Raw genomic sequence first — 27,939 nt, 5'->3', positions numbered from 1 at the left:
TATTTACTTAATTTTTTCTTATTAAGTATTCTGATTTTTTTTTTCCTGACAGATTTTTATCGGAGTATTCGGATATTTTTTTTCTGGATATCTCTTGCGAATACAAATGTCCCTAAACGGATACAGATGCGAATCGAATTTGGTTTTTCGATTATCCATTACAAGAAAAAAGGATGGATTATGTAAAGAGCATGGCTCCTACGCCTAGACACAGCTCCTGTGAACTAATCACCCCACCCTTCATGGAAAGCGAAAATTCTGCCCCTATTGATATTTTCACACACACTCCCATTGACTCTGTGCACGTAAGGGTCATGCTCCCGGACAGAAAACTCTCCCCTTATCCATTTATCGTAGGGAATTTGGCTAATGTTGTTTTTCATGAAAATAAATTTAGAAATCCTGGTGCCACAACTCACTTTGAGTTGGATGGTCAACCATCCACACTAAAAACATTTTCAAAAAAGAAGGCTATTCGTCAAGATCTTTGACCACAAGGAGATGGTGATTATCTTCTTCCTTTTTAGTTTTCTAAGGCGTAGGTCCAGTTTTCTCTACTGAAGGACATGATTGGATTGATCGTGGGTCTAAACTAACAACCTACGCTTTTGGGGCCAAACCCAGCCAATCAAAATCCGGCCCAGGCAGGACCCCGGGTAAGGCCTAGGAAAGCTCATGTCCAGACCAAACCCAAGCTTGGGCCCAAAATTTGATTAAGATCACATCAAGTTCAAGCAGGCCCGACATACATCACGTGTTAAGTGTTTGGCATGCATAATAGATTCTGCAGTGAGAAAATAAATAAGAATCAGGTTTCAGCATGTGTAACTCACAATGTATTCAGAAAATGCATACCAAACATAATAAGTGAATTAAAAACTAAACATTTATTAATAAAAATAAATAATTAAATAATGAAATCGAATGTATAAAAAATAGCCTGATTTTGAGAGTAGGTTAACCCCAAGGTCTCTGTCCCATGTCAAATTTCAACCCAATCTGAGTTGAATTAGTGGCAAAACAGATCGTTGAAAAAAATATAGGAATAAAAAGAATGTGCGCGGGACTATTAAAGGATGCATGGACTTAGATGGGGTATGCCATTACATGAGAGGAAATATTATTGAATTTGACGAAGGGAAAATATCATCCCCCTCCCCTCAAAGTTTCCTTAATATCATTCACCCCTAAAAGAAAAAGGTTTTCTTAACATCAATTCAGTACCCAAGTTTTGGAAAATATCATTTCCCTTACCTATTTTATAAAATTACTATCAACCGTGCCCTAAGTGACTAACGCTGTTAAAAAAACAAATAAAAGACGAAATCACCCCCTCTTCTTCTACTTCTTCCTCCTCTGCGAACAAGAGAAGAATTATCCAAATATACGCTTCATCGTGAAAATCGTCATCTATCCGCCAAGATCGTTTTTTTTTACCCGGAAGTTTGGTTGATGGATCAGTGAGGCAAGTTAATCTGGAAACAGATCAGAAGAAAATCCACAGCTATCCGACTCTAATCAATGGATTTTGTCCTGCACAATCTCCTAATTACAAAAATTTGACATATTTAGATTTTCAGAAGTTTAATGGGGTCAAGTTCACTGGATTATTCCTTTTCGGATCGACCGGGTTTGATTAATTTATATGCTGAAGAGGAATCAACTTTTATTAAGAAAATGCTGGAAGCTGAGATGTGTTCTTCTCGGGTTCTGTCACCTTTTCGTGAGGAAAGTGGTGATGAGGAGCTCTCTGTTCTTCCGCGTTTTGATGTTACAGGTGTGAGGAAGAAGAAGAAGGAGATACAGAAACTAAAAAAGGGGTTTTGATTTGGGGTGAAAAACGATGAAGGGTGGTAATAATGATATCCAATTCCTCATATTTCTGGACTTTGGTTTATGGACATAAATTGTAAGGAAGTTGTTTCGTTTGAAAAGGATGCCGATTTTTCATGTCCGTCCGAATTAAGAAGCAAAAGATGACATCATATTGTGGTTGTAACCTGGAATCACAAAGCTTAAACTCAGTTGACTACTTATTGATCAGTTTTTAATCTGGAAAAGACATTAAAGTTTCAATGCAATTTTTGGAATCCAGGAACAAAAATAGTCTTATCCGAACTAATTACCTCCTTCTATTAGATTCTGTTTCCGTGAAATCAACCGTGGATTCCACCGTCCAAAATTGAACTCGGAAGAAAAAAAATAGTCTTTTAAGCTCTAATTGATCTTCTCATCAGTCAACACTGAAGTAATTGTAGAAATCTGAAATCTGCCACTATTTCTACTATTCTGTAGCCCCGCATTTCAAAAAAATTTACAGATTACATTCGATTATCATTAAAAAGAATAGCTGATCTTTGAACTCTATAAAAAACATGTGAGATCAATATAAACTCGGAGCAAATAACAGTATCAATAACCTAAACATAAGAAATCGTGAAGGCAGTTGAGTTCTGGAAGAAGAAGAAGAAGAAGATGGTGAGGGAAGGAGATCCGGACGGCGATGGAGCTCTCAACGAGACGGAGTGCCGCATCTTAATGGTCAGGCTCAGCTCCGGGATGATGGAAGATGCCGAGGCGTGGCTTGAGAAGGCCCTCCATCCGGAGCTGCAACGATCTGTTTAGTTAGTGTCACCTTCAGTTTCAGAGGAAGAAGAAGAAGAAGAACGGGGGTTTTGATTTTTAGGGATTTTGGGATTGGAGAGGGTAAAAATGGAATTAAAAAATATTAAGGGTAATCTGGGGTTTTAGAAAAATTGGACATGTCCACATCATCAATTAATGATTTTTTTAACGGTTAGGGTACAGTTGATAGTACCTTCATAAAGTAAAGGAGAAGATGATATTTTTCAAAACTTAGGTATTGAATTGATATTAAAGAAAACATAGAGGGGAGGGGAATGATATTTTACCTTTGACAAATGATAAATTTGAAATTGACCCATCTATCCAGTGGTTGGATTTGCCAACATCATTCTCGAAGTACATGTTTGCGATCATATGTAATTTTTAAAGATCACATACTTGAGTAATCCATTACTTCTTTGCTAATTTCACAGAAATGACTTCGCATGTCACTACAAGTGACATTGATCCTAATCCATGTAACAATGGAATATGATGTTTTCGAAAATCATAAGATAAACCTGAGCCACCATTTTTTTTAATATTTTGATTATTCTAAATCGTCTATTTCCACAAAGAGTTGGGAGAATACATAGTAGTGTCTAGAGTACTAGTACACATGCATGGAAATACACAATATATATATATATATATGCAAATACAAAAAGGGATGTTTAATTGATGGGAGAAAGAACATTACCAGACACAGACTGCGTGAAATGACCATCATGCCCCCAGGAAAGTGAAAATCCCTAGGGGCATGATGGTCTTTTTTACGTTACCCTATGTTTGGGCACAGGACCGCACACAACCAGATAACGCTCTCTTTCCCTTAATTGAATTAGACTCTAAAATTTGACATATGGCTTTATGCTGCCTTTATGCTTGTTAAACATTGAAGGTGCTGTTTAGCCCTTATAAGTGTCTCCCCATTGCTTTGATTAGGTTGATGTTGGGCTACCAGAATCACCACACTTCAACAATCAATTAATCAAAGATTAATGGGTTTGTTGTGATTATTCACTCAATTCGTTCATTTACTTTCTAGTTAAGTAGTTATTAACTAGTGAAATAAGCTGAGAAAAGGATTTTAGGAATGGAAACATTACTTATATTACATGGCTAAGCCTGTTTAACACGGCAGCTGAAATCACTCTGACATAGGTTTCCTCATCAATGTCTTGTGGTGAGGGAAATGAACGAGAAAACTTGGAGGGGAAATTTATTAAGCCACATTGGGCAAAAACTAAATCACGATGGATCAGAGGTCCTCAAGAAACAAGGGCTCCCACAATCCTTAGTGAGGGTAACACGATGACCATTTTCACAATACTATTGGGCATGCAACTTCTCTCCTCTTTTAACAAAGGAAGTGTCTAAATAACGCCTCTATATGTATATTTAGAACTTAACAACTTCATTTAGTTGTCCCTTGTTTTTATCTAAAAGTTTTAATTTAAGGATTTAAAAGAGTTTTACAAACAAATTTTAAAAATGAGTTGTCATTGTGTCATTATCAAAATATGTCATTGTTTTGTATATTTTTCGAGCATACATGTAAAATTACAATATTACCCTAATTGAAAAAAACTGTATTATACTAAAAAGATAAAAAAAAGAAGAAAAGAAGTAAGGTTATAAATCATTTGACACCATTTACAAAAAATAAAATAAAAATAAATAAATCATTTGACACCTTAAGAAATGTCAAACAGAAAAATCCCATTAACAAAAAAGAAAGAACAAAAAATCTAAGCTTTGGTTGAGATTATTGCTGGTGGTTGTAGAATAAAACACAATGAGCTCCAGTTGTAGTAGCTGATTTCAGATCGAGCTTGAGTGCTAAAGCTTCACCAACAATTATTGAAGTTAGGTACAGGTGATTTGAGGCAACAAAGACTGGTCCTTGTCCTTCATTGAGAGTAAATTATTCTAGACCCACAAAACTTTTGGCTTTGAAGAGACAATTGCATATGAGATGATAGAATGATTTGAAGGGTTGATAGAAATCAATGACAATACATCTTTTTATCTTTTTTTTTTACATTTGCATTGACCATTAATATTCAACTACTGAAAGAGGGGACTGACATACGGAATACCCTTGTATTTCTTTACTTCCATATTTCCCACACTACCATTGGATGGGCATCTCGGATGCCCTATCTCTCATCAATTGCTTGTTCTCTGTTCACTTTGGTTTCATCAGCAAGGCTTCCAATGCTTATGTAGATTTTCTACCCTCTTTTTTTGGTGGAAATAGATTTTCTAGCTTTGGGTGCATCCAAATTTAGAGTAAGCGAGTTTGGTGGTTTAGTCCAGTATTAAAATCCTCTGCAATATCGACAGGGCGGTGATGCACATCCGATGGCACAACAGAGGCCATGTGTGCCACTTGGCCTCTGTTGTGCCGTCGAATGTACACCACTGCCCCGCCGGTACTGCAAAGGATCCTGGTCCCTTAAACCACCCTCTTTTATTGTAGATCTTCTGACTAGGAGATTCTCTTCGATTTACTTTAAATAAATTCCCATTTTGACAAAAAAAAAAATGAATTAAATATATATATATATATATAAAATGGAAATATCATCCTCCCATTGGTCATTGGTCATTAGTCATTGGTAATGCTAGGTTGTAGGGGGAATCCAAATGTAAATATTGATGAGAGAAATCTTGAACATCCCACACTTTGAGGTTCAATTTTTTAGTTGTAGGGGGGAATCCAAATGTAAAAATTGCACAAGAAACCCAATCAGTGACAGATCTCCTTAGCTAATGAAGTAATTATTATTATTTTTTGGGTAATGATGAAGTAATTAATTAGTTAATACATATTATAGGGAGACAAAAAGGAAAAGGAATACATTTACCACACACAAAAAAAAAAAAAAGGAATACTAATATGGGTACTACGAGCATTCTTCTATAAAAAGGCCCTCAAATTCTCGGTGGCCATGGCGATTTGGGTCTTTTGCAGAGAGGAGCGAAAGCACGCGGAAGAGCAATGACCCATTAAAAAACTTATAAGCAAAACCCCACCCACTTGGCTTAGGTTTTGTCTTTGGATTTTCTAGATTTCTCTCAGTTGCTTTCTCGTCCTCGTCCCCGTCCCCTCCCCCCAACTCTCTCTCTCTCTGTATCGGAAACCCTAAATTCCAGCAGGAAAAAGTATTTGAATTTCCGACGAAGGAAGGGATCGATGTCGACACCGGCGAGGAAGAGGCTGATGAGGGATTTCAAAAGGTTGCAGCAAGATCCACCTGCGGGGATCAGTGGAGCTCCTCAGGACAATAATATCATGTTGTGGAATGCTGTGATTTTTGGGTATTTCTTCTTTTTCTAATTATAATCTTACTTTGGATTCATCTGTTTCTACCTTTTATTATTTTGCCAAGTTCATTTGATGGTTATTGGAATTATGTGATTTGGTTTTGACCTGCAGACCTGATGATACCCCTTGGGATGGAGGTAAGTGATTATTTTAATCCTTGATGCCTCCTTTTTTTCCTTATAAAATATATCTAGAGTTTGGCTGTCTAAACTAGATTTAAGACTTGTTTTTGAGCTGTTCACAATTGTGAGTTAATTGTTTACATACCCATAAAGGCTTTTTTTTTGGGTTATCTATCTTCTTGTGCATGAATGTGCTTTATGATTATGCTTGTTAGGGGGTTGACAGGTTTTCAGTGTTTTCCGGCTACTTATGATTTATGAGGTCTAGGTGTTAATCTTTTTCTGTTTTTCTTTGTTGTATTGCAATTGACTCTTTTCGGGGGGGGGGGGATTTTTTATGATTGTAAATGCTACTGGGATCTCTCAAATTACAGTAAGGTTAAGCAGCTTCCTAAACTTGGGGAAGGGGAATTGTCCGGTGTTTGTATCCTTTATTTTCTTATCTTCTTTGATAAGTCTTAGATGTTCAAATGGGGCATTTTTGGCAGTTTAGATTTATTGGCCTGTGTTTTTGTCTCTACGATTTGTATGGTGCGGAATGTTGGGCAGTTAAGAAGCGTCATATAGATAAACTAAGTGTAGCAAAGATGAAGGTGTTGAGATGGATGTGTGGCAAAACTAGGAAGGATAAAGTAGGGAATGACCATATTAGAGCTGAGTTGGGAGTAGCTCCGATACATGATAAGCTACGAGAGAGTCGTTTGAGGTGGCCTGGACATGTTCAACGGAGGCCTTGGGATGCTCCAGTACGGAGAAGTGTTTTGGTTCAGATTGAAGGAACTAAAAGAGACATGGACAGGCCTAAAATAACCCTAGAAAAACATGCATAGGTTAGGCCTTGTATAATGTATGACTTTGAATAAAGCTGATTGGAGACAAGGATCCATGTATCTGACCCCATTTAGTTGGGATAAGGCTATAGTGGTGAGGAAAGACATGCATAGCTTAGGCCTCGTATCTTGTATGACTTCGAATAGAGCTGATTGGAGAGCAAGGATCCATGTAGCCGACCCCATTTAATTGGGATAAGGTGTTGTTGTTGTTGTTGTTTTTGTCTCTATGATTATTAAATGGACCATGAAACATGCCCAGTACCGTCTTATCAGGGTTTTAAATGCCAACTAAGTTTTCAGAATGTTGAGATGTCGATCTGCTTTAAAGGAACTGGAAACAATGTTATAATGTCCATATATATTCAACTACCTGACAGTATGATACCAACATGTGAACAAAAGTTTCAAAATTACTGGTCATTTCAATACAAAGAACAAGGAACGATGCAAATGACACAAAGCAACACAAAAGTTCAGTGTCTAACTAAAAAGGCTTAAAACACTTACCATTTTCACCTTCACTTTTGAGAACCTCGATTAATTTCAACTTTATTGCTTTCCCATATTGTTCTTATTTTTATTCATCCATTGATAATTAAATCCATGATATATGTCATTAGAATAGAACTTGCATTATTTACACCTTATTTGTAGTGAGATATGATCTCAAGCAAGTATTTTCCCTCATTTTCTAGTATTTATATTCAAATAAGCTCCCTAAGAGTTTTGTACCTGTTTATTTATTTTCCAGCATATCCATAAGTATCAATGAGTTGTCTCTAAAACTGAGCTTGATTTACCCGAGGCCTAGTGCAGTCTTGACGGTTTGTACGGCCAGTACTCCCAAATAATCCCACTGTGCATTTACTAAAACACCTTCAACAATTCCTTGTATTTACAAAGATGCCCTTGTATTTACATGATTACCTATCAATGGGTGTTCTACTTCCTGGCCAGATTGCTTCAGGGTGTTTCCGGTACTGGGTCTGCAGCTGATCTGGACCCTTTAAACTGGCTCACAATGCTGCCACCAATACCGATGCTTTAAATTTTAAACTCTTGACTGGAATGGAATCTTTACCGGAGGAAGCATAAACACAATCCCTTCAAATTAAAAGAATAATAAAGTCAGAGGGAGGGAGAAAAAATGGAAGGTACATAAGTACTAGAGATGAAATAGGAAGAATGATGAAATCGGGGTATGAAAGTTTCAAATTGAACATTTCTCTCCCTTATTTCACTTGTTCAGTTGTAATTTTTGATGAACTTGTTCTTTAAGAAAGAAAATCTGTTCTGAGCAGAGATTGGGCCTAGATCAAAATTGAGATTCCAAACCACGATTGTGTTGGATTTCCATTGCTGATTTCGGTTATCTTCTGGATTATGTTCTTCAGGATTGCTGTCTTTTGTTTATGAAATATTTTCTTCTTGTAGAGAACTATGGTTGTGTTAGGTTTCTTGAACTCAGAATCTGTGATTTTTGTTTGGTGCTGGGAATCTTAGAACAGTTCCATTGAATTGTTTCTGGAACAGATCTGCAGTCATAGGTACTACACCATGCTGGTTTCTTGGTGCTCTATGTGTAGGAGCTTTTGTGAGGCCAAGACTTTTCTTTATTCTTCACCCTCGTGTGCAACATGGACTGAAAGGGATTCTTAAAGTTCAATTGCATGACCGAGTTTCATAGTCCCTTTCAAGATGTCAAACTGCCAAAAACTTGTAGTTCTATAGCTCTAGTTTTACTTTTTATGTAAATATTTGAACTGGTTTATTCCCCAAAATTACGCCTTCCTGAAAATAGGAGGAGCAATTTTGTAATATGTTGATTGGACCTTTTATTTCATATTTTTGTTCTTGGCCTTGTATGATGTATTGAAGTTTAAGTTTGAAGTGAATAGGAGTTCCCATAAAACAATACCTGTAGCTGCTATGGTGATGTTTGGTTTGGTACTATTTATTTTACATCTTGGTTTTTTGGGGGTGGGGTGGGGTGGGTTGGGTACATGGTTTGTCTTCCTTTTGCAATATCTCCTGTCAATTTTGTGCATCTAAGTCTTTTTGAGTTCTCTCAGGTACGTTTAAATTGACGCTGCAGTTCTCTGAGGATTACCCTAATAAGCCTCCTACGGTTCGATTTGTTTCACGGATGTTTCATCCAAACAGTATGTCAAATCTTGACCTGAAGTGTTGTTTTCTGTTCATTGTCCAAATAGATGATTAACTACCAACATGCTGCCTTCCCGCTTAGAAGCTTTTTTGGCTTTGGGCAGGCATGTGGTTTATCTGAAATGGAGTAATTCTCTGGGCTCTGACAAAGTTTTTATGGATTTGACCAGTTTATGCAGATGGAAGTATTTGCTTGGATATTTTACAGAATCAGTGGAGTCCTATTTATGATGTTGCAGCTATATTGACTTCTATTCAGGTTGGACTTATTGCAATCCTTTATATATTTTAGGGTAGGAAATAACCAGTGATGTTATATGTCAAACTTTCAACATGTTTTTTTTATAGATATCTTTCAATATGTTGCTCGTGTATTTTTTTAATAAATTCACAATGTTTAGTGGTTTTGTACAAAATTATGATTTAAAATTTATTCTCTTGAGTGGGAAGTGGGAATTGATCAGTCATTAGGAATTTTTAGAATTTCTTTAGAATTTGGGAAAATATCTTCCCCCTCCCCTCTAAATTTGCCTAATATCAAGCCAGTACCCAAGTTTTAAAAAATATCTACCCCCTCCCCTACTTTATAAAGATTATATCAACCGTACCCTAACCGTTAAAATCTACCATTAATTGATGACGTGGACAGGGCCAATTTATCTAAACCCCAAATTACCCTTAATTTTTCTTAATTCCATTTTTACCCCTCCAATCCTTCACTCGAAGCACCGGCTGCCGCTCCTTCCTCTTCTAATTCTCCTTCTCATGCGGAATCTATCACACGGGGCGGCCGTGCTGTGCGTGAAGCAGCCTACAGGGCTTTAGCCATAGCGGCCAAGGGACGAACGAGGTGGAGCAGAGCTATCCTGAAGAGCCGTCTCAAGTTGAAATTCAAGAGGAGGATACAGAGGGTGGCGGCCGTCGCCGGCGACAACCCATCGAAGCGACGAGGAGTCAGCGTCATTGGATTTAACTTGAAACAGAAGAAGAGATCGACAGGGGCTCAGGTGCAGTGAAAAATTCTGTTGTTCGGTTGGGGAATTCCATCTCATTCGGTTCTGGTTCTGGCTCTGCCTTGGGTTCGAGAGTTTCTTCTTCTTCCTTCTGGACTCTATGGATCTATTGGAATTCGTTGCGAGATTTAAGATCAGAGGCGACTCCATGTAAATCAATCTTCAATATTCTGGTGTGGGATATGAAGATCCTATCAAGGAGATTCTGGCGATTCAAGAGGAAGAATCTGAATATTTCAATATGGGAAGCCTCCTTTCCAGCCGGACGGAGAAGAAGAAGGTTATAAAACCTGCAACAAACCGAAAAAGAAGTGAAATTGTTAGAAACTATAGAAGGGAGAGAAGACAAAGAGAAGGAAGAATTTGGTTGAAATAACAAAATTATAGCTTGATATCTACCAATCAGCGGAATCGTTTGGGGTTGGGCACACACAAAAGCAATTCCAAGATTTGAAGATTTGTGATCGGAATAGTGATGGACACAAAACTAAATCACAGGAAACCTCCTTAAATTTGATTCAGAAATCAAATAATGAACCTGGTAAGATAGAGAGACTAAAAACAAGGACAAGGGAGAAGCTTTTATTTCTTTTTTCCTCTCCTGGGAAACCAATTCGATGGTTTTTTTGTAGTTACCTGTCTCAATGATAATCGTAAGCGCGTCACATCCACCGGATCGCCGAAGAACCGAGTCAATCGACACAAGAGAAAAGATTTAACTGATTGAGAGAAGAACAGGGTAGGGGGTAGGTGTGGCGTTTGCAGGGTGCAGAGAGCATTGGAAGAGTCTAGCTAGGGAGAGGATGAAGAAGCAGAGATGTTGTGAAGAGAAAGGGAAGAAAGACGAAATAGAGGGAGTGAGTGTTTCAGATTTGGGATTTCTAATTCAGTTTTTAAAAGATTACTAATTAAGGGAATATATAACTACTAATTATTATGGATTCAAGTGTTAAATGTTGGAATGTTGGTGGCTTGTCTTCTTTCTCCCCCTTTTCTCTCTCGATTTTATTTCTGGAAAAAACAGAGAGCATTCACTTTGTGTTGCTCGAATGGAAAGCAAGATCTCTAAGCTGGTTTGGTTGAGCTGATCATTGGAGATTTGGAGGAAGTAGATGCCTCTTCTTTCAGCTGCAAGAGCTGAATGGGTTTCGGCGGTGGTGGTGGTGCTAGTGGTGGTGGATCGGTAGTGGCAGCAGCAGCGGCAACGGCAGCAGCAGCGGTGGCGATGATGGTGGTGCTGGCAGAAGAAGAAGAAGAAGAAACAACGCACAGAGAAGAGAAAGATTTCTGTAATCAAAAGAAGGACAAGTGTTCAATGTTGGAATGTTGGTGGCTTGTCTTCTTTCTCCCCCTTTTCTCTCTCGATTTGGCTTTTGCCTTTTAACTCAACATAAAAGGGTAATACAGTCTTTTCATAAGCAAAGGAGAAAGACATGCTTTCAATAGATATTAAAAAGGGTAAATTTGTCTTTACACTTGTTTTTTTTAACAGCATTTAACAGTTAGAGTACGGTTGATATAATCTTTATAAAGTAGGGGAGGGGGTAGATATTTTTCAAAACTTGGGTACTGGATTGATATTAGGCAAACTTAGAGGGGAGGGGGTAGATATTTTCCCTTAGAATTTTAATATATTGGCTTCTTCCTTGCTGTGAGTGGGATTTAGTTTTTATGCAGTGTGACAAAACCGGAGATTACCAACCAGAATCTGGAGAAGAAGAGAAGAGAAGAGAAGAAAGGAGAGAGAGAGAAGAGGGACAGGGAGAGAGTGCTAGAACACAATGGAGCGATGGAGAAGAGGGAAAGAGTGCTCTATTGTGGCTAGCTATTCCTTTATGTTATCCAATAACCAACTCTCTGTAGGGATCCTACTAAGTGTGTAAGACTAATTACAATAGAAACAAATAACCACCTAAGTCTAATTACAAAAGGAAACTACTAAAGAGATATAACAACTAACTACAACCAAAACTATTAGACATGATCCCATGGTGCTATAACATGATGAAGAGTGCTCTATCGTGGCTAGCTATTTAGTTTTTCCTTGATTCCTAATAATCCTTTTTTTTTTTTTTTTAGAACTTTGAGTTTGTGTCTTTTTCCAATGTTTTTCTAGAGGCTGTGTCCAACCATTTCCTGACGTGCATGTCTAGACACGGGCGGAAAAAACACAAGAAGATTGTCTTCCACGCATCGTATTTCATACTTGGAATTAGATTGATTAGGGTAAGTTTGAGTTAAATGATTTACATAATGAACCATGGGATTTGAACAACCACTTAAAGGAATTTGTTTTGAACCATTCAAGGGTTGATCTAATGATATGATGAGTGGGAAGACTTGATGAATTTTTCCTCCGTGTGATCTTAACCTTTCTACGAAGTGTTCTTCCCACCATGGTAGCAACACGTTCCCATTGTCGTCGGCCACCACCACCATCATGTCATACTTACCTCATACTTGTGTTTTTCTAAAACCCTAAGCTTTTCACACACGTTCACTTTAAGGGAAGGAGTGAGCTTGTGTAGGTGAGAAGGAGAGGCTGAATTCATTTCATGAAAGAACAAAGCATGTTGAGGTTGATTGTCACTTCGTTTGCACCGCTGTGTTACAAAAGTTGATCTCTACTCCGTTTGTTTCGTCTGCTAATCAACTTGGCAATCTTTTTACCGAAGCTCTGTTTCGGCCAGTGGTTGTACCAAGCTGGGCATGGGTGATATATATGCTCCAGCTTGAGGGGGAGTGTTAGTTTTTGTAGGTGTGAGAGTCTATGGTTCTCCATAGACCCTACACGATATTGAGAGAGTAGGGAGTTATCGTTTTGGCTTTATTCCTGTTTCTAGTTTGACTCTGTTTAGTTTCCTTTCTTGTTTCTAAGTTTTGAGTTTACTTTCCTAGTAGTTCTAGGAAACTAATCTCTTTAGTTGTAATTCTCATATTATATAAACCATGTGTGGGAAGCTGGATGATATTCAAGTTCCAGTTTTCCTCTCTTTTCTCTTTCGATCTCCCTTCCTCTGTGCGGCTTGATTTTTACTTCAGTTTAGTTACAGATCTAAGAGCCCTTGATGGTGATGTATCAGTTGAAGTCACGGTCAGCCATGGTATTGATGGTAAGACACATGTATGAGATGGTGGTAATAAGTTAGCAAAGGGAAAACAATCCTCAATGAAATTGGCATGGCGTGACCAGTAGAAATATCTAGGCAACAATATCCAAGACGTGATGGACTGTATCTCAAGAAAACACTAGGTGTAGACCGAAGTGCAAATTTGTTTAAGTTATATGAGCGTAGTAGAGGAAAGACAGTGAAACCAAAAACTTTGAGGAATTTATAATTTGGTTGGGTGTTGTACAATGTTTGGAAAGGTGAAATGTTATTGAGAACCACTGTTGGGAGCCTATTTATAAAAAATACTGTGGTTTCGAATACATAGGTCCAATATTTTAAGGGTATTGATGCATGAGCAAGTAATGACAAAACCCGGATCAACAATATGTCTAATTTTTCTCGCGGCCGCACCTTTTGTTCATGAGTATGAGGACAAGCAACCCTGTGAATAATCCCACATTTTTGAAGATATTGATTCAATTTTCTATTCCCCACCCCAATCTAACTGAAAAGCTTTGATAGGACGGGAAAATTGTTTTTCTACTAGGGTTTTGAATTGTTCAAAAATGGAAGAAAGCATAGAATGATTTGTAAGTGGGTAGAACCAAGTAAACTTTGAAAAATCATCAATAAATATTAAAAAAATAATGATGTCTAGTGGTTGAAGTGTGAGGTGCTGGCACCCATACATCACTAAATATCAAATCAAGTGGGCTTTCACTTATTGTGCCAGTACTGGGTAAAGACGTCTTGTGAGCCTTGCCAAGAAAACATGAAGGGCATTTATTTAAGGTGGATGATGAACATGGCAATGAATGTGTATGTAGCAATTTGCGGACTGTCTGAGGTTGGGGATGACCTAACCGAGCGTGCCATGCATCTGCACTTTGCAGTAGCTTGGTCGTTTAGTTGGACATTATTGGCAAATGGAGATGATGATGGTTGAAGATCCTTTAGTTGATACAAACCATCCTTAAGATGCCCTTGGAGCAGAGGCAGCTTGGTCACCTGATCCTTTACAACAAAATGAAACGGATGAAATTCAAAGAAGTAGTTATTGTCTTTGGTGAAGTGATGAACAGATAACAAATTTTTGTTGATTTTTTGGGATATGTAAGATATTGGAAAAATGAAATAAATTATTGGAGGGAGATAATAATTTGGAAGAACCAATGTTGCTAATATTCAATCCAACACCATTACCTACACGGAGAGCATCAGTACCATTGTAGGCATAAGGGATTTTCAGGTTTGATAGATTTGGTGTCACGTGGTGTGTAGCGACAGTGTCAGGGAACCAATCAGCCATTGGAATTGTTGGTGTAGGCAACAGTCCAGCCATATTAGCAGTAGGGGAAGATGTAGCAGCAACATTATTTGATGAATTTGCATAACGGAAAAAGCAGCGACTTGCCGTGTGATTGTTTTGTTGCAAATTTGGCAACGTTCCCTTCGATGAGTGCTTTGGTTGCACCAATGATTGGTGGTGTTGGTTGAGGCATTGGATTGCTTGGAAATTTGAATGGAGTTGAAGGTGTGGCAGTGGATTTGGGTGGGAGTTGTGTGAGATGCGCCTCAACTGGCACTTGAGCACTCTTCAGACGAAGTTCATGATTAAGAAGGAGACGATGGAGATCATGAAAATTCAGAGGTTCTGTTTTTGTAGCTAGTGCAGCAACAATATCACTGAAATCGGCTCCAAGATTGCGGAATACTATGGAATTGAGTTCTGCATTTCCAAGCGGCATGTTGGCTGCCGCGAGTTGGTCTGAGATGATCTTGACTTTGCTCAAATAGGTAGTCACATATTTGTCCCCCTTAGATGTATTTTGCAACTGCATATGCAATTGCAAGACACTTGTCTGAGAGAGAGATCCAAACGCAGATTGAAGAGCTTGCCAGACATCTGCTGCGGTGGAGAGACCAACAACATATGGTAAAATTTCTGGAGAGAGGCTGGAGATTATCCAACTCATAACAAGCTGGTCTTTGTGGACCCATTCAAAGAGGGCTGGATTGGGAATTGGAACAGTAGTGCCTGCAGGAATTGTTGTTTTGGTGGGGCACTGTAGAGTGCCATCAATATAGCCTACGAGATCCTGGTTGCGCAAGAGAGGAAAAAGCTGGGTTTTCCATAAGAGGAAGTTGTCGCAGGTAAGCTTTAATGTAAGGTGATGTTGAAACGCAGGGACAGTAGTTGAAGAAGTCATCGTTGAAGAGGTTGGGGCAGAAACAGAAGATGACAATGAACTGGTGGCCATTTGAATACCTAGGATCAGAACTTAGTGACTGATACCATGTTAACAATAGAGAAGATAGAATTCCGTGGAATCTCGCATACCCTTCTATGGGTTGTGTTGGTTCTATGTAGACTTCATTTAAATTTGAATTTTATCTGTTACAAGTGGATAAGCACAGTTGGTTGTAGATTAGTTACAACAGCTAGATAAGATATTGAACAAGTCAAACAAAGTTTTAAAATTTGAAATATAAACAAACTTATAATTGTTTCCTCAACAAATGGAAACTCTAATGAGGGAACAATTTACTTGGTTGAAGTAACAAATAAAAAAAAACCACAAATTTGTAACCTGCTGAAGCAGCAATGATCTTGATATGATAATCTTCAAGAAATCGATGTGACAATCAATTGAAAGAAATCCCAATCAGCTTGTAGCATTCTTGAACATAGTTGTCAAGGTGTCGCCTAGGCGATGCTTTGGAGTCCAGGCGCCTTGCTCCCGCCTTGATTTCTGGTGTCGCCTTGTTTTTTAGCCCCCTCGACTATCTTGATTCGCCTAGCCGCCGTAACAACTATGCTCTTGAACTCTATTTGAACAAAATTAGGGTTTGGATTCAATAACCGATGGAAGGGGATGGGGGGGGGGGGATGGGGGGGAGGGAATGACTATCTCATCCTAGGCATCTCACCCAACCTATCTCAGGATTTTTACATAGACTAAAGCCAATATTTCATTAATTAAATTCGTGTACAATGCTGGCCTCCCTTACAAACTTATATCGAAGACTCAAAAATAGACTTAGACACTAAAAAGGAAAGGCCTAACCCTATCCTTAACTAATAAGGTAACCTAAATTGAATAAGAAAATGAAATAATAAAGAAAACAAACTCAAAATAGGACTCTAACTAAACTAATGAAGCAAATCCCATATTCCTACTTTCTACCCATATTTGAGGCTCATTAAATTGGCCAATTATAAAATAAACCCATGGGATCAAAGTCCCCATACATATATGACCCAACCCAAAGCTTGTTTCCACTAAAATAAAGGCTAAGTGACTTGTCTACATCAAATCCAAAATCATGCCACCCATTATGGGGTGATTCTAGGAGAGGCTTTAATTCAAAATCAAAGAAGACCATGCACAACTTCTCTCCCTAATTTTTTTGTTATATGAGCTCACATCTCATATCTCAAGATTTCTATCCAAAGGAGATCTTCCCAACTATAGTGGCTAACTCTATATGCTACCACAAGGGGTGAATCTAAATGGAAGGGTAGGATTCCACCCACCATGCCATGGATTAGTTAATAGTACGTTCCAAATGTAATATTACCAATACATACATGACAAGTGTAACAAAAAACTTCCAATTTTAGTAGATTATTATGTAGCAGTTCCTCTACTATACGATATCACATAATAGACTATAGGCCGAAGATTTGTTGGAGTTGATTCACTCTGACGTATGTGGTTCTAGAAACGTCCAAGCGAGATTTAGGTACCAATACTATTACCTTCATTGACGATTACTCTTGCTATGAATACACCTACCTAATGCACCAGAAGTCTGAAACCTTTGAAAAGTTCAAAGAGTTTGGAGCTAAGGTTAAAAAGCAGCTGGGTAAGTGTATCAAGGCTTTGAGATCAGATCTAGGAGGAGAGTACTCGTCAGATGATTTTAGGGACTATCTCAAGGAGGATGGGATTATATTTTAGTTGACAACCCTAGGGACACCTCAGCAGAACGATGTCTTATAGAGACGGAATTGAACCTTATTGGATATGATTCGATCGATGCTTAGTTGCTCCAAATTGCCTTCGCCGTTTTGGGGGTTTGCCTTAGAGACTGTCATTTACGTTGTAAATAGGGTTCCGACTAAGTCTATGCCATAAATGCCCTATAAGTTGTGGTATAGACGAAAGCCTAGTCTACAACATGTTAGGGTTTGGGGCTGCATTGTACATGTGCGTAAGAAGCAAACAGATAAGTTGGAATCTTGGACAAACATATGCTACTTCTTGGGATACCTTGAAGCAACTATAGGGTTTTATTTCTCCGACCTTGTAGATCAGAAGGTGATAGTAAGAATGCAGCATTTTTGGAAGAGAATCTAATCGCTAGGCAATCGGATCTGGTGGTCATAGAAAAAGTATTTAATGACCAAGCGCCGATGATACTCATAGAACCTCTGGTTGAGATTCCACTAAAGCGGAATATCCCCAAGTGCCTCGACTTTGTGGGAGGACTATCACACCTCCCACACGTCTAACTTACAGAAGATGATTAAAAGGTGGAAGAGTTCCACATGGTGTTTTACTCTTCAAAGTGACCCACATACATACTCTGAGGCATTGAAGGATGTTGGCGTAGTTAAATGGTTGGAAGTCATGCGTTCTGAAATCGACTCCATGCATTCGAACGCATCTGGACTCTGGTGGATCCACCACAAAGTTGAAAACCTTGGTGGGAGTCATCCAAATGCAGTGAGAGGAAAGTGGTTCTGCTTGGAAGGCTTTGGTGATTGAATTTTAGATTCTTGGCTTCCATGTCTGACTTTATTGCTTGTTATGTATTATTTAATTTGCTTGAGTAATTCTGGTGATCATCTCGAAACTGGCTGTGTACCTTATACCTGTCATATTACACTTCACCTTCATTCAGTTCTGCCTTATGTTTTTTTGGTCGAGGGAAATTATCTGTGCCACCCCCTGAGGCTTGCCAATATTTTAAGGCACCCACACGAAGTATCGAAATATCAACATTACCCAGATTTTAACGGGGTTAACCTATGAAATGCAATTTACTAAATTACCCGCTACACTAAAACATAAAAAACCCAGCCCACAATCACCCTACTTGCTACAAGGCGTCGTTGTCTAGATGAGGTGGGCCGATTCCAGTCAACCGAAGCGTGGGTGGACTACCTAGTTGGAGTGCCAGCGCCTGCATCAGTGCCGACCACTGCATCTCTTGTTTCATGCTGAAATCGATGATGTGAACTCTGTTTTTTTCTGGCGAAGGCCTCCAGGATGGCTTGGTTGGCCGTGAAATGGGAGGATTTCAAACAGGGGCAGGTCTCATAGAAGTGCATGTGGAGGATGTCTGAAATTGACGATTCCAAACTTTCCTGAGGAATCAATCAATAAATTTGACGAGCTAGGGCTTCCGTGAAGTATGATCCTACATGATGAAAAAAGCTGCAATGATCCTACAGGATTAAACATTTTAAACACAGTCCTCTCTCTCTCTCTCTCTAAAAGTCACTTCTCTTTGCTTGGCGTTTGTCCATCATTCACTAGTCTTCTCAAACTCTTAAAAAGGGAAAGACAGTAAAACGAAGCTCTTCTCAGTTCTCCCTCCTCCCTCTTAAAAGTTCTTCGGTAGTGAATTTCTCCTCCTCTTGGCACTTGGTTCTTGGTTCTTGTCTCTTGCTTTGAAGGGTAAAAAACACCGGAAATTGAGAATGCCCAAGATGGATTGATCAGCGAATCCTCCCCAAATCTAGTGTTCCAGGAATGCTCGAGGAAATCGTCCTGAGAAGGTTGATCATAGTGAGAGCCCTGAACCTGATGCATCTGAGGGTTTGGGATCTACTGCTGTTGAACTTTCTGAAGCTCATGAACTGGGATTTGAGATGGGTTCAAGCATGCCGTTATGGAAGTCGTCTCTTGCATTTCTCTGCTGCAAGGCTGCATGGATTTTTAACTTCTCTCTGACCTAAGTGAGAAACGCAAGTCTTTCCAATTTCAGTAAATCTCAGAAAATTTAAAACCGAAGCTGAGAGAGAGAGAGAGTCGCCGTAGTGCAAACGGTAGCCGAGGTATTTCTCTCCTCAGTTGAGGAAGGAGCCAAGGAGGGGTATGTGGTTCTTCCGCCAAGGCAGTCAAGTCTAGGGGAATAAGGAGTTCTCCCTACCTCGGTGTTTGACGCCAAGGTTGCCGTAGTGCAAACAGTGGCTGGCAGAGGTGTTTCTCTCCTCAGTTGAGGTATTCAGTTGAGGAAGAAGGAGCCAAGGAAGGGTATTTGATTCTTTTAATTGGAAGGGTAGAATAGATACTTCATGTCATAAATGGGCAGCATTGTGTTTAAGAAAAAATTAACCTGCTGACATCACTACTTAACAGCCCTTGACTAACGGTAGGTTTTGTGTGTGTAATTTTTTTTCTAAATCAGGGGAGCCGCTAATAAGTTCAATGCTTCGTGTGGGTGCCTTAAAATATTGGCAAACCTCAGGGGGTGACGCTGATAATTTCCCTTTTTGTCAATTGGATATTGTCACAGAAAACCAAATTGTTTTTAAAAGTAGACCAAGTAGGCATTCAGAAAGGATGTGTGGAATTGTCAAGAAGCTAATAATTGCTATCATACCCGAAACCAAAGTACTATCTGTACCTGTGATTTTGAGCTACAGTATTAAAAGTGGTACTGGAGTATTGCATGATCTTGCTGATTATCAGACAAAGTTCAAATTTCCCACTGTGCTGCTCATTTGCTTGTTTAACTTGTAGCAATTCCTTTATTCTTTTTTCTTCACCAGAAAGTAAGAGTTACAGATACCATAAATAAGTATTATAAGAATGTAAATAAATAAATTTCTTTTTTCTTCTCATCTTCCCTCTCTCTCTCAGAGTAATGAGTATTATTCTCTCTCTCGTAATGAGTTACAAGTGCTAATAAATAATTGTGTGTGGCTTCTCAGTCCCTGCTGTGTGACCCAAACCCAAACTCGCCTGCAAATTCTGAGGCAGCTCGGATGTTCAGTGAGAACAAGCGGGAATACAACCGAAGAGTGCGTGAAATAGTGGAGCAGAGCTGGACAGCGGACTGAACAACAACAACCACCCACCTCTGTTATGTTTTAAAGTATAACAGAAAAGTTATGTTTCGGACGTGGGTTTGAAGTGAAACTTATGTTTGGCAAGACTTCAGTCAAATGGTCACATATGACCTACTTGATATGCTTGCTTACATTGTTATTGGACAACTATTATTTTCGAATTCTTCTCTGCCTTTATACTATGCTTTCCTGGAATTGCTTGAGATTCCTCTGTTTTCTCCTGATTGTCTCCTTTGTGGTTCATGTAATATTAATATTTCATGTAGGTCCCTGTAGCATGTGTAAATAGAAATAGGTTTGTGGTAACTTTGATGTCGTAGGTGAACTGGTGGACCTTTCCCAGTGGGTTAGCTAAATAGTTGTGTGAGAATCATGGAAGAGCTCTTGTAGTGTGTAACAAAGTATGCTTTCCAAATGCCAACTGCTGTTATTTAAGAGCTCATTGTTTACCAAATATGTTTGTGCTTCCCTCTATCCTTGTTATGGTGATATTATTTGTAACTACGCAAATGATCTGTTTTCATTTGCTGATTTTGTTCTCTTTTATTGCTGTATTGGAGCAGACTTTGACTCATGAGTTCTGTTGATTGTGATTGATACAACAGATAGAGAGCAGTGCTCTTTACAGGTTCCTTTTAGTGTTGAATTGGAAATCTGTTTTCTGGCATATTGCCTTCTCGCGCTTCGGCTGGCTTGGTTCGGGTGTCATGGAGAGTAACATGTGAGGACCCTAAGCAGTGATCTGTGGGAATCATGATTATTGGTAATATGTGCAGCAAGAGCCTGCCATTGATCTGATGGAGTGGCTCTGTGCTCTTGTTACCGTAGTCCCTGACTGGTGTTTACTGGTTTGCAGGTTCAGCCCAGATAATGCATATGAAGAGAACTAGTTCCTCTCGTTCAACATATGATTTGGCGAGTCTTTGCAGTAGTAGTCATGATAAAAAAATGTCGGGGGTCTTCAATTGCGTAGAGAACAAGAACTCGGAATTGGGTATGGAAATGGTTTCCATTAATTCTGATTTGATTCGAATTCGAATTGTCCTGGATTTGACTAAGAAGTGATTGGATTCGGCTGAAATCTATTAAACTCTCGGATCAAATTTAATAAGCACAAAATTGGGGTTAATCGTAATCAACATCGGTCGATTCTGGTTGAACGATTGTGGTAAAAAATTGGGGTTGATGGGGGATCATGGATTTAGCTCTTACTCCTAATTGTATTGGATTTTGCACTATCGTTTAGGATGGGCTTGTGATGATGGGGTAAAAGCAATATGCACATTACTTGTGAGATCCAACAAAAACATCTTACAGGAAGCCTCCCAGAAATAATTGAAGAACACTGTCATCAACACTGTCATCTAAGTGTCAGAATCCAATAAACAAGAAATGGACACTCTTCCCTTGATTAGGATATAACGACAGTTCTCTCAAGCCGGAAGGAATGACAACAGTGACGAATTTTTATCATGAAGTGCCCCTAGAAACTAGGAAAAATGGCAGCCATTGTTACAAATAGCCCGTTGAGGCATGCTATAAAGCACATGCAAACGTTATATAACAATGAACAGTGGACACTATTCATAAACATGGAAGTGCATATTCAGAGAGATGAATTTTAGTGCCCACCCAAACACGGAATGATATTCAAATCGCGATTGGCGGAATTGGCTGATTCAAACTGGGATCAGCCCCCTGATTCTCGACCATGAAACTTACATCTTGTAGCTAGATCTACAAGACTTTTAAATAAACTCTCTAAAAAATTAAATATCCGTGAAAACTTTTACTTCTTGCCGACTCCATTTTCAAAAGTACCAATTTCGAATCAGAATTGATGAAGGCCTATCCCGTGTCCAATTCTGGGTTTATAGCCGTGGACAAAAGGTTGTCTAAAAAGGTCGTATATAAGAGACTGAATCGGAGCGGATTCACAAGAAGATCACTACCTATGGAGGAGAAAATCATTGTGAGCCTGCCTGAAAACATTTTCAAGGCAGGCTTTCTAGATTCCTTGATTTACATAAACTAACCCTCCGTTCCCTGCTTCGAACAACATAGAGGGATGACATGGTCAATTGAGACCATAGCTTGGAAAATGCATTTAGAAAGTCAGTGTTGCTGTTGTTGGAATTCAAGCTGCAGGGCTGGCGGCTGGGAAGGCGAGACTGGTGAACCTTCACTGCTCTGGGAGTCTCCTCTCCATGAGTCTTGAACTTGAGCAGCAAACTGCAAATTCCATAGCACATCGTCAACAGAAGGTCTGTCAGCAGGTTCTTTGGACAAACACCTGATACATATTTCGGTAACTGTCTTTAATGATTCGTATACGCATGCCTTGCGTACTTTTAGATCAATGATGCTCCTTCGAGCCGCATCATCAGCCATAATGCTTTCATGTAACTGCATTAAAAAGAAAAGGAAGAAATTATCTGTGAATTTTTATGCATGAAGAATGCATCCCTGGGGGAAAAATAAGTTTGAGCCAAGGAGCCAGATATGCCCATCAAGATCTACACCCGGATAAGAGCATAAATCCAACTCACTAAGTTTTTTATAGGATTTAATGGAGGATGCTTCTGCATTCATGTATTTGCAAATTCCTAGACCTTGCCTTTCATACTAATTATGTTTTTTTTCATTTCTACGTGGCAGCATCAGAAAGATGGCAGGTAATCTGGTGTCACTGTTAGGAGTAGATAGTCAAGACTCAAGAGAGCTGTGGGAATACAGGAAGAAGAATAGAGACAAGAAATTCATGAGGAAAAAGGGGCAATGTCATCATATGACACTGTAGGACGTAACATATTCATTCTTGAAAAGTTAAAAGAAAAGGAATGCAAGCTCATGCAGCAATATCTTGATGGACTTTCTCTTGAGAGGACCACACAGTCCGCACCTAGACATTGGTTGATTAATTGAGGCATCCAACTTGGCATTTTGGCCAATGAACACCCAACATTTCTCACTAAAAGTGAAAGAGGAGAAAAAAATTTGGCCAGACTAAAAGCACTGGGTACCATCTCCCATTCTCTGGTATGAGTATGGTGGAAAAAAATCTGGAAAAGAAAGGAAGAAGAAAAGGAAGGTAATGGTGATAGTAAGAGGCATCTACCTGATCTTTTAAAACATCTACTTCTTCTTGGGAAGTGATTGGTCTTCCCACAATGATTTCCATCAAGATTACCCCGAAGTTGAAGATATCAACCTTATCCTCATGTCTTGAGCTGCAGGGAGAGAAGATCAATGAAGCAAATTAGTGAGGGAAATCCTGCAAAAAATCTCCATATTCAGTTTGATCAAAACATAATGGATCACAAGAATTATCATTCAGGGAGCAAAGTGAAACTTTTCCTGGAAGGAAGAAGAATCAAGAGAAAACTATGAGAAGGATGAGTTTGTTTTGTTTTGAGAAAGTTTAAAGAAGAGTACTAAAGTTATGTCCTCTTCATTCTAGCAATGGTGGAGGGTAAATATACATCCACAGTTACATATCTTGGTAAATATATTCTAATTTTCTATCTCATCCTTTATTTATTTTTGGTATAAACCTCATCCTTCATTCATCATACAATATGAGGATTTGGAAGTTTGATGCCATAAATGCCATCAGTAAACAACTCTCTACCAATCTATATATTGAGCAGGATATTCCATGTGTACTGAGATATAAAAGAAACAATTGCAAACCTTTCAGCAACACTAAGTTCTTTTGCTCCACTAGATGAAACTCCCATGTCAGCCTGCAAAATTTGTCAGAGAAGACTGTAAATGCTAGCAAAATTTGATTAACCCCAGAAAAGACATTTTTTGGGGGGGGGGGTAAGAGGAGGCTATTTCTTTTTCACCTTCCCCATATTCTCTGTCAATAAAGGCAGATTATAACTGCTAATTTTGGCAACAAGGCTCTGATCTAACAGAACATCTGTTATTTTCAAACTATTTGAAAATACACCAGGCAGAATTCCCATATGCAGGAATTGGATCCCCTTTGCTACGCCAATAGCAGCTCCAATCCTTTGTGTCCATGTAAGTGTTTGTCCTGCAAACCCCTCTGCAAAATGAACTGTGAGATGCAGAAACCAACAAATGAAATTAAAGGAGAATACTCCAGTCTGGATAGGAGGATAGGAGGAAGGTGCCTTCCCTGTCTATGCAGTTTACTTGGTGTACCTGCATGGATATTAGGCTCTCTAATCAAAGGATTCATCCTAGGAGATCTCCAGAGAAGTGTAATGAAAATCTGGAGATACTGAGAATCTGATCTACCATACTATTTGGATGATCAGGATAACGAGGAATGATCAACAAAATCATTTGCAGTCAACTTTTGACCTATAAGAAATTATAATGGACTCCGCAAATTAATGGGTTCAACCACCCAAGATGTTACAAATAAAATTGACATTGAAAAAGAAGGTCTTCCCCAATCCCCTTCCTGACTCAGTATTTGTCAAGATGCAGTTAATTGATAGTAGTAATACATGGCCAGTCCTTTTACCAGAGAGGTGGCTTCTCAATGTCCCGTTTGATACATATTCAAAGACAAGGAATATTCTGCTGACACTTGAATCATCCAAATAGCACTCAAAGCAGTGTCCGAGAGCACTGACCAAATGCCGATGTCTGAGTTTTGAAATCAGTTCAATGTTGTGCATAAAGTGCTGAGTGCTGTATCTCCTTTTCAATTTCAAGCATCTAATAGTGACGAGGGAATCATCACTCAGTCTACCTCTGTATATCTGAGATCATATCAGAGGAAACATGTATCGTTAGGTTTCAGTCAAGAAATTTGATGCGTATTCATCAGTAGAATCTGAGGAATGAAAATTCAACAAAAATAGTAAATATGGGTAAGGACCTCAGCTGGTTATGGTGAGGTATAGGGATTGATCGCACCTTCACCCAGGAGGATGGGTATCTTTTTTTTTCTTTTTTTTGGAGAGGGGCAGGTAAAAAAATAAAAAGGAATCAGAAGCGAACTTTCATATACGCAAGTACAAGCAACATAAGGGGTGGATGCATGCAATCCTCAGTAACGGGTAAAACATCTGCCAGAAACAAAAAGAGAAAGAGAAATGGATGGCTGTTGAATAAAAGCAAACATAAAAATATTGCCTTGTGTTTTTAAATCTAACATCATCATATTCTGGGTTTCCAATAACAGAGCTAGCATAGTCTCTTATCATATATGGGCATGTTGTGCAAAGATATTTAACATGCTTTCCCGGTAACATTCACCGACAACTTATCATTTTTATGAAACATTGCAAATTGTATTACAAAAATAAGGTCTTGCACATCAATAGAAGGAGTGGCAGATAGTGCTTCAATTAGTGAAGTTCAGTACCAGGTAACAACAGCAAGGGATGACATACCTGACCATGAGAACCTTCATCCATGAAAGTTGATGAATCAAAATTATGTGTAGCCTCTTCAAGCTCCTCCAAAGAGAAAGTCCGATAAGCAGGGAGGCCAAGTGCTCCCAGCTTTGTTGTTTGAGATATATACCCTTCAGGCAAGCATGCAAAAGTCTTTAATATAAAACATCATGCACATAAGACGGAACAATTAACTAGATGGCATTCAGAAATCAGTCTTTGCTATTTCTAAACAGTATGCTTCTCTAATGCCATTCATTTGTGTCCAAGTTGCATAACTTTTGTGAGCTGAACCAGATACATTCTTGCATATTCAAACTGAAAATTTAACAAAAACTAGCTAGAGTACATAACTGCATAGAAGGCAATCAGAAAACAGAAATAAATGAGAAGTCAAGAAAATCCATTAACTTCTCATCCGATGTATGAATTTGATGAAGCTTCTACAATAAAACAGAACCAATTTGTGAAATTAATATCTGAGAGACATCATGTAATCAAGTAAAGTTGAAAAACCGAAATCAAAAAGAAAGAAGAGAAATTGGGCCATGTTTCCCGAGAGAGGCCGCTTTCTCTCAGGCCAGCATGCAGTCTTCTACTTCTAGTGGAGTGCTCTATATATTCACCTTGAGAAGTTAACTCCGTGAAAGAAAAGATAAATGTTGCACCCAAAAGTGGGGCAGGGGGGTAGATCGAAAATACTTTCTCAATATGCAGCATGAAAAGGTATTAAAAAAAGGAGCAAAAAGCCATGGTTCCAGATTAGTTAAGCATCTCTAACATTTGGAATGTATTAGCTTTTGTAACGTCCTCTCACCCTATCAAGCCATGAGCATACAGTATGAAATGAAGAACTTACTTGCATCAGAGAGCAGCTTTGAGGTGTACCCAGTTGATGCATTCACTGTTATTAATTTTGTTGGAGGCACTTTGGTAATCTTCTTAGCTTGAACTCTTCTATAAGCCAAGAAAATCAGACCAAGAAGCACAACTCCGCCCAAAATCCCTCCGATTACACCTAATGAAAGAATTACTTTAGCAGCTTTCCTTGGCTCCTTTTGTTTCGGAGGTAATATTCCCACAGCTAAAGCTTCATTTCGGCAAAATGAATATGGATTCTGATTTTGATTTCCAGTATCCAAACAATTCCTAGAATACAGAACAACTCTGTTCTTAGAATCCGACAGCAGAGACTTCGGCAAACTTCCAGTTAAGAGATTAGAAGACAAATCCACAAAAATCAGCTCGGCATTGCAAGATATATTTACAGAAAGCAATCCAGTTAACTTGTTTTCCGCAACATTCAGATAAGTAATGGAAGGCAAAGATAACAATGAAGGCGGGAATGGCCCCATAAATCTGTTGAAAGAGATGTCCAGCCGTTGAAGCTGATAATAGGAGCTTACTTCAGAAGGGATGCCAGAGCTAAACCGGTTGTGTCTAAGTACAAGCGTGACTATCTTGCTTCCCAGACTAGGAAACAGAGGTCCCAAGTAATTATCTCCCAAATCAAGCACTTGAAGGTTTGTCAAACTGCTAAGATCAGGAACTGCTCCAGATAGTCGATTCATTGCTAGGTTAAGAACTCGAAGATTCTCCATAGTTCCTAACGATTTCGGTAGAGGTCCACTCAGAGAATTTTTCTTTAAACTCAGAACAGCTAAAACTGGAAGGCCACCAAACCAATCAGGAACATGGCCAGTAAACATATTATCGTCTAGCATGACCGTTTGTAGCTTCTCCATAGACGAAATCTCTTGAGGAATTGTACCAGAAAAGTAATTTGAACTAATGTTGAATATCTCCAGTGAAGGAAGGCGAGAGATTTTACCAGATAACGGACCCCATAAACCGAGAGACACCAAAGACAAGACCTTTAAGCTCGGAAGCCTCACAAGTGTGGTTAAGAAAGAATCTATCGAGAAATTTCGAGGCAGTGGTGGAGTCCCACTCCTCCCAATTATATGCAGTTGGGTTATGCTATCTTCGTAGCAGACAACAGTTAGATTCGGACTTGGGTCGGTGTTGCAGAAGTCTGTGTTGCCATTCCAGCTGCTTAAAACGGCTGGAAAATTCAAAAGCCCCTGAATTCTGAGAAGGGTCTGAGCATGAGAGGATTGTAGTTGATTTGAATAACGAAACGAAAGAAGAACAAAGAACAGAACAAGAGTGTATGAAGGGTAGACTCCTTTAGCCATAAGCGCTAGAGCAGTGAAATGAACAAGTGATTGAGCAGGCTACATAAAGACCATCTAAGACTGA

The 27,939-nt window shown here is 39.0% G+C and overlaps 2 protein-coding genes and 1 long non-coding RNA gene across 5 annotated transcripts; 2 read left to right on the top strand and 1 right to left on the bottom strand.

Annotated features, from left to right (window-relative positions):
- Window positions 1-155: 155 nt before the first annotated feature.
- Window positions 156-27,939, bottom strand: LOC122641754 (probable inactive leucine-rich repeat receptor-like protein kinase At3g03770). Of its 2 annotated transcripts, none has more exons than XM_043835054.1 (7): window positions 26,537-27,939; window positions 25,675-25,808; window positions 24,798-25,038; window positions 24,124-24,350; window positions 17,392-17,401; window positions 3,445-3,448; window positions 156-170 (listed from the first exon to the last, which is right to left on the bottom strand). In XM_043835054.1, exons 1-4 carry the CDS (start codon window positions 27,873-27,875, stop codon window positions 24,130-24,132), a joined length of 1,935 nt encoding a protein of 644 aa, XP_043690989.1. In that variant the 5' UTR covers window positions 27,876-27,939; the 3' UTR covers window positions 156-170; window positions 3,445-3,448; window positions 17,392-17,401; window positions 24,124-24,129. The 2 variants fall into 2 exon arrangements, with proteins under 2 accessions (XP_043690989.1, XP_043690981.1); XM_043835046.1 differs by lacking the exons at window positions 156-170; window positions 3,445-3,448; window positions 17,392-17,401 and adding exons at window positions 22,260-22,699; window positions 23,412-23,523; window positions 23,987-24,039 and having other exon boundaries at window positions 24,145-24,350.
- LOC122641774 (ubiquitin-conjugating enzyme E2 2) lies at window positions 5,549-20,285 on the top strand. 2 transcript variants are annotated; one of them, XM_043835083.1, is made up of 6 exons: window positions 5,549-5,689; window positions 5,757-5,952; window positions 6,071-6,096; window positions 8,987-9,076; window positions 9,251-9,339; window positions 20,156-20,285. In XM_043835083.1, exons 2-6 carry the CDS (start codon window positions 5,828-5,830, stop codon window positions 20,282-20,284), a joined length of 459 nt encoding a protein of 152 aa, XP_043691018.1. In that variant the 5' UTR covers window positions 5,549-5,689; window positions 5,757-5,827; the 3' UTR covers window position 20,285. The 2 variants fall into 2 exon arrangements, with proteins under 2 accessions (XP_043691018.1, XP_043691011.1); XM_043835076.1 differs by having other exon boundaries at window positions 5,552-5,684; window positions 5,752-5,952.
- LOC122641790 lies at window positions 7,730-8,251 on the top strand. Its single transcript, XR_006329964.1, has 2 exons — window positions 7,730-8,041; window positions 8,099-8,251. It is a non-coding gene; the product is annotated as an uncharacterized LOC122641790 (long non-coding RNA).

The sequence above is a fragment of the Telopea speciosissima genome, chromosome 1, assembly GCF_018873765.1.
Source record: "Telopea speciosissima isolate NSW1024214 ecotype Mountain lineage chromosome 1, Tspe_v1, whole genome shotgun sequence".
NCBI classification, from domain to species: Eukaryota; Viridiplantae; Streptophyta; class Magnoliopsida; order Proteales; family Proteaceae; genus Telopea; species Telopea speciosissima.
The sequence above is the reverse complement of the archived record's forward strand: the minus strand, read 5'-3'. Positions and strand labels throughout refer to the sequence as shown.